Source organism: Brassica oleracea, chromosome C8 (assembly GCF_000695525.1).
Source record: "Brassica oleracea var. oleracea cultivar TO1000 chromosome C8, BOL, whole genome shotgun sequence".
NCBI lineage: Eukaryota > Viridiplantae > Streptophyta > Magnoliopsida > Brassicales > Brassicaceae > Brassica > Brassica oleracea.
Genome location: NC_027755.1, coordinates 39,652,191 through 39,658,299, shown reverse-complemented (window position 1 = coordinate 39,658,299; position 6,109 = coordinate 39,652,191). Strand labels below are relative to the sequence as shown.

General features: G+C 37.6%; 1 protein-coding gene across 1 annotated transcript; it reads right to left on the bottom strand.

The window, feature by feature from the left end:
* Positions 1-2,718: 2,718 nt before the first annotated feature.
* LOC106311399 lies at positions 2,719-4,443 on the bottom strand. The gene is made up of 3 exons (XM_013748586.1): positions 4,111-4,443; positions 3,793-3,900; positions 2,719-3,551 (listed from the first exon to the last, which is right to left on the bottom strand). Exons 1-3 carry the CDS (start codon positions 4,441-4,443, stop codon positions 2,793-2,795), a joined length of 1,200 nt encoding a protein of 399 aa, XP_013604040.1. The 3' UTR covers positions 2,719-2,792.
* Positions 4,444-6,109: the final 1,666 nt, after the last annotated feature.

Genomic DNA, 6,109 nt, shown 5'->3' with positions numbered 1-6,109 from the left:
ATCAAGCGCCCACTGAAGGTAATTATCTCCAGAGAGATTTAGGGTAGCAAAATTCAAGTTATTGATTTTCGACATCTGAAATCATAGATTATTTTATTTAGATCTTATAGGAATAGGGTTTAAACAAACATGGTTTTAAGTTCAAACAATCAATCAAGCCTCACGGCCAAGATCTATGCCTCAAGGCCAAAATCTATGCCACACAGCCAAATACAAGAAACAAGCAGCACGGCCATTGATTCAATTCAGTTTTAATGCATTCAGTTTGTGTAATTGCAATTCTAGCATTGTTTCTATTAGTTCATACGATGCAATCAATACAAGCAAACTCTCGGCCAAGCAAAAAACAAGCCACATAGCTACTTAATTTTAATTCAATATCATTCCTAGAATAAAGTTCTAAGTGTAATTTGCAATCAATCAATTGTGATCAAATTAGGGTATGAAGGCCACACGGCAACGAGTTATGATCTAGAAAAATTAACCTAGCATGCAGCAAGGCCACACAGCCACATTTCAGATTCGATTTCAAAATAATCTAGACTAGGTTATTAGGGTTTCAGTTTAAACAAGTCAAACAATCTCAATTCATTCAGATTTAAAGTTTAAACAATCTTAACAATAGTTCTAGGTGATCAAATCAATCAATCAATGTTCAATTTCAAACAATAAAATCGATTTTCAAATTAGAGTTTTATGGTTTCGATTTGATTAACAAGCAATTATAATTTCAGAGTGATCAAATTCAATCTCAATCTCAATCATTCAATCAGTTTAATCAATCAATAGTTTTCGAATTAGGGTTTTAGGATTTTCGAAAATTTGATCTTAGATCAAAGAGATTTGATTTGAGATTCAAAACCATTAAGGCTTTGATTTTAATTGATCAATAGATCAATCTCGTTTTTAGGGTTTGTGGATCGAACTTATAGAGCTTCGATTTACTCTTTAGGGTTTGATCTATTGTCCTATGGCTTTATCTTAGAGATTAGATTTTGGGGTTTTATTCTTTACAAATAATCCAAATTCGATTCTTCTGTTCTTAGAATTCGAATTACCTTTAGATTAGCTGATTGTAGAAACCGGACCACCAAAAGAATGAACCTCAAGCTTAGACACGATCGGGACACAAGCTGTCTGATGCTGAGAACGCGCACCGACCACTATCGGAAACGTTCGTCGGCTTCTATCGGGAATGCGCGTCTACGAGCTGGAGCTGAGATCGTCGGACGCGAGTTGGCTGATCGTCGAATGGGAGCTGTTGCAGTCGGGATAGCGAGCGGCTCTGATGCGAACGGGGCGCTTGCAGTCTAGAACGCGAGCTGTCCTTGATGCAGGATGGAGCTGAGTTCTTCTAGGATCAGAAACACCTTAGGGCTGGAGCTGATCAGGTGGACGCGGGCTGGAACGGAGTCGCGAACGGATTAGGGTTAGAAGGATGCGCCGGCTAGGGTTAGGGTTTTTTAGGGTTTGTCGATTTTGGTTTTGGCTCAGGGTGTTTTTAGAGTTTCGTGCTGATAATGTGTTGTAAAACTTAGAAATGAGCTCACTATAAAAACCCACCGGATTTGATTTGATTTAGAATCTGTAAGTTCTATATTCATTATACCCTTTATATAGAGAATTACAAGATAGATAAAAAGAAAGACACAATATGGAAAGTGTACAAATACAAGGAAAAAGAAATGAAGTTTCCTTTTTTCCTAAAGCTATGTAAGTCGTCTCTCTCTCTCTCTCTCTCTCTCTCTCCATGTCGTGATCGTCTCTCTCTAGGGTTGGGCCGACTCTCTATCTTGGTGTTGGGCCGGTTATGGATCGGGCCGGTTATGGACATTCATCAATTTATTTATAACAATAAAATAATTTTAACATTGTACATCCTTTTTTGAAAAAAAACTATTAAATTAATTAAAAAAAGAACGTTTTTACAAAGAGGGTTGTTTTGGTGCCGAGTGTTTGATACTAACATAATAATTTATTTAAAAGAATGATGAAACTATCGTGCAGTTAACCATGCCTCCAGCCTTCATCATACCTCGGACTGATGATAGACGATTGCGAACCTGTCTGTCTACCATTTGGATGATTTTTGCTGGGCGATCCACCATGTTTCGGTTGATTGCTTTTTCACCATATGACATACATTGTTACGTGAGATACCGTTACGTATCTCTTTTTTTTTTTGAAAAAATACCGTTACGTATCTCATTATGAATAACTGAGTTCTGTCCCGAGCCTGTTCCAGAAGGAGTTGCATAATATGATTTCATTGACTCATATACTGTGTAGAGAGCAAATTCAGTGTTAGCCCCTTCCAGACTTCCTCTGAGTAATGGTCATTGTAATTTGTACATGTTTTCAATACTCAACCTTGAAAACTATCCTCTAGTCTATCTGCCACTTTTGTGTAAGTTCTCTAAATATTAATCAATTTTCTAGAAGCAAAACAAGACTCAGCAAGCAACAAATAATCAAGGGAAACAAGATCAGCAAAATGAATTGAACGAAAGAGTATGAAATAAACAGCGTTTAATTTCAGCTGAGAAACTAGTTATTAGAACGAACTAGTTGACAATTTAAATTCATAACACTAGCTAGCTTGAAAAACACATAAGAGTTTATTTCAGTTACAAGTGTCCCATTACAGTCTCCATACAATTAAAGGATCCATATAGCAAGAACTTTCAAACTCTTCTTTGGTTCTCTCTTTGGCTCCACACATCATAGTCCCACATTGAAAGATAACTAATATTCCTCGTGCATGGTATCATGTTTTCAACGTATTCTAATGATCATAGCGACAACTCATGAGATGAGCTGAAGCAGCTCGCCGGGAAGTCTACTAGTCTCCGGCCACGTTTGTCAACAATGAATGCCATGAAAACACTAAACAGCATGATTGTGATAATCAATGGGAATACATAGACGAAGGCGATCAATGGGATATACCCTATATAGCTGTCATCAGGATACGGGAATATAGTGCCGTATGATGCTAACAAAGCGAGACCTAAACACGCCGTTGAACAATAGATTAACTTCCACATGGGAAGTCCAATTGTGAGGATCATGATCACGTATAGGGATGATAAGAAGGCAAACCCGTTGAAGCCATTAAAAATTAAGGCATTGGAGAAAGACATAGTCATTTGCCCAGCTTTGTGATAGACGTTATGATGATCCACGCCGTCCTCCTGCCAAAATCCGCCTGGAGGACTAAAACCAGCCTGGAATGAAGTTGTTATTATAAGTATAACCACCACATATATTGCATCACGGCGATGGCTACTGGTTAGAGGTCTGGCTCTAGATATGCTTAAATTGCTCAGCCCTAAGAAATTGTTCCGTTTCTCGAGAAACGTTAGATCTTTGCTCAAATATTCTGCAAGAGTTATTGTGGAACAACTAAATAGCCTTTCTTTGGCACTACGGAGAATTGTTCTTGCTTCAGGGAAACAAGGAGGCTGGTGAGCTTCGAATATATCCATCGCCGTTTTGCCATTCAAATTCTTGGCTGCTATTTTAACGCTTTTACGTAGCAACGCCATGACCTACAAAAATCCAGCAGGAATTTTATGCAAAATCATAATACAAAAAAGTTGTAATATATATTTAAAAATATGTATTCAGAATTTTAAATTAATATTAATTTAAAGGGTTTAAAAAATATGGGACGTAAATAAAATATACAAGGTCACAGAAACCGATTAAGAAGCAGATCAAAAGCCAGCAATGTATAAACACAAATAATTAAGGCAAAAAATATTAAAATAAGAGAGACATTTTTTTTACCTCAGTCTGATTGATAGCTGCAGCAATATGGAAGACTGTGTTACCGTCTTCATCCTTCCAATCCAAGATTTCCACCCTGTTCGCTCTCTTGATCCATCCAAACAGAACCTTGAACGCCATAAACTGGTGGTTCTTTACCGCAATATGCACAGCTGTCTCACGCTTTATTGTTAAATCTTCTATTGAAGAGGGACAAGCCATCAAGATCTCACTAAGCAATTCTGCATCACCTATTCTAGCCACATGGTGCAAAGGGGTAATCCTACCTCTTCCCATGATTCTAACTAAGCTGCTGTCGATTGCTATAAACCCTCTAACCATTCTCACGTGGTTGTTTTGCAGGGCTAAATGGATTGGGCTGAAGCCTGACACGTTTAGCTTCAATGCAAGCGACGGCTTAAGAGTCACTAGTTCCATCGCAAAATGGGTTTTCCCGTTTTCAGCTGCCAGGTGTAATGGCGTCTCACAGAAAGGCACTTCATCAAAGTGGTCTAGAATGTTTTGTTCCTCAGCTATCAGTTTATACAATTCTTCGATGTCTCCATCTTGAGCCGCCTTCTTCAATTTCTCAAAGACACTTTCATCTCGGGTTCTCCTACTTGAACTCTCACAGATATCTGATACTCTGTTGACATCCACAACAATCGACATCACTAACAGCCAAGCTTCTTCTTCTGCCTCCACAGTTTTTATTTGTTTGTTTGTTTGTTTGTTTTTGTTTTCGTGTTCCTGCCACACATGCTTAAGTGCAAGTCTTTAACCAACAACCTTGCCTATGGAAAATATTTAATCAACTACCCTTGCCTATGAAAGCCCACTCATGTTCCACATGGAGGACATTGATAATGTGGGCAAAAAGTCCTTATGACCCATCTCTTTCTGCTTACTGGTAACTAGATCGATTCAATACGGCTTTTATAAATGAGTGATCGAGTTTTCGAAAATTGAAGTTTAGTTAGGTTCCACATCAGAATGGTAGAAGAATCCACTTCAAGTTCGTAACATATACAAATGTACCCCAACAGAGAGTGGGATATAAGTATATCTTAAGTTTTCATACTTGGTACGTACTGCAATGATAAAAAAAAAAAAATGAAAATGTAGAAATTTAACACAAAGAGAGGTAACTAAGGACTCAACAGGGAAAGTGGCAATGATACAAATGTAGAACATATCACAGTTGAGAATTCTATTAACATGTCTTTTTTACTGGTAAAGTGCTTGACAAGAAAGCATAACAACAAAAAAAAGCCCGAATTATTCTGAAGAACATGCGAGTCTGTATTACTTAATTACTCGCTGATGGGAGAGATGAGATGAGCTGCTTAGTTAGAGGCTGTTCTAGCTTACTTGAGAGTAGCCTTTCTTTGGCACTACGTAGACAAAAGAAAAGAAGAAGCAGATCTTCTCGGGCGTTTTCGTAGTACAATACACCGCTTTGGTTTAGTTGGGTTGAAATGTGATCACCACCGTAGGATTTTTCATCTTAGAAACAATTCTAAAAGTGTTATGTGAAGCTATCGTCAAACCATGGAGTCCTCAAACGAGGATTCGAAGTACTGCTTTGAGGAGAAAGAGGTAAGTGAAGCTATCGAAAGGAGGCAGTCTTTGGTCGTGGTGATCAGACAGGAAGTGAAGCTGTTGGTGTTGGTCGTAGAGGGAGAGTAAGCATGAAGAGCTAGGTGTTTCGCCAAGTAGAGGATTGAATAGTAAATAGTTTCCACCAGAGTTTGGAGAACAACACGCCAGCAGTGGTGAAGTGAGAGTGGAGTTGGTGGATGATTCTTAGAGTTTGATGCAGATAAATATTTGGGATATTTAGTTTGATTTATTCTTGTGCAGAAGATAATAGATAATGAAGGTGTTGTTCTTACATTCCGAAAGCAAAGCCGAATAAGGACAAGAACCCTTGATGATGGTGTAAGAGTCACGAGCCGTGAAGATACCAAGAACATAGTTTGTCCACAAAATCCAGTTTGTTTTTTTGCATACGTATTTTTTTTTTTTGAAACACTCATACGTATTATTTAAAACACATTATAAATAGATGACAAACAAAAAAAATATACATAGATACAATATTTATTTTCTTAATATTCGACACGAAAGCAGAATCATGACAAAGTTTACAAAACGAACAACAATAATTAAAATTAGAAACGATTAAAGATTTTGAGGTTCTTAATCAGAAACATCAATTAGATTTTTTTAAGGTTTTTTATTAATCCAAGGAAACACAAACGCTGCTGGCTTAATTCGATTTCTTTGAAAGTAAGTTCCATCTGTTCTCGCAATCCATTCACGAGTCTGTCCACAA

Coding starts and splice junctions, on each gene's coding strand:
- LOC106311399 (XM_013748586.1), bottom strand. CDS start 4,443: ATGTCGATTGTTGTGGATGTCAACAGAGTATCAGATATCTGTGAGAGT. Junction 3,901..4,110: donor AAAACAACCACGTGAGAATG/GTTAGAGGGTTT, acceptor ATGGCGTTCAAG/GTTCTGTTTGGATGGATCAA. Junction 3,552..3,792: donor CAGCTATCAATCAGACTGAG/GTAAAAAAAATG, acceptor GGATTTTTGTAG/GTCATGGCGTTGCTACGTAA.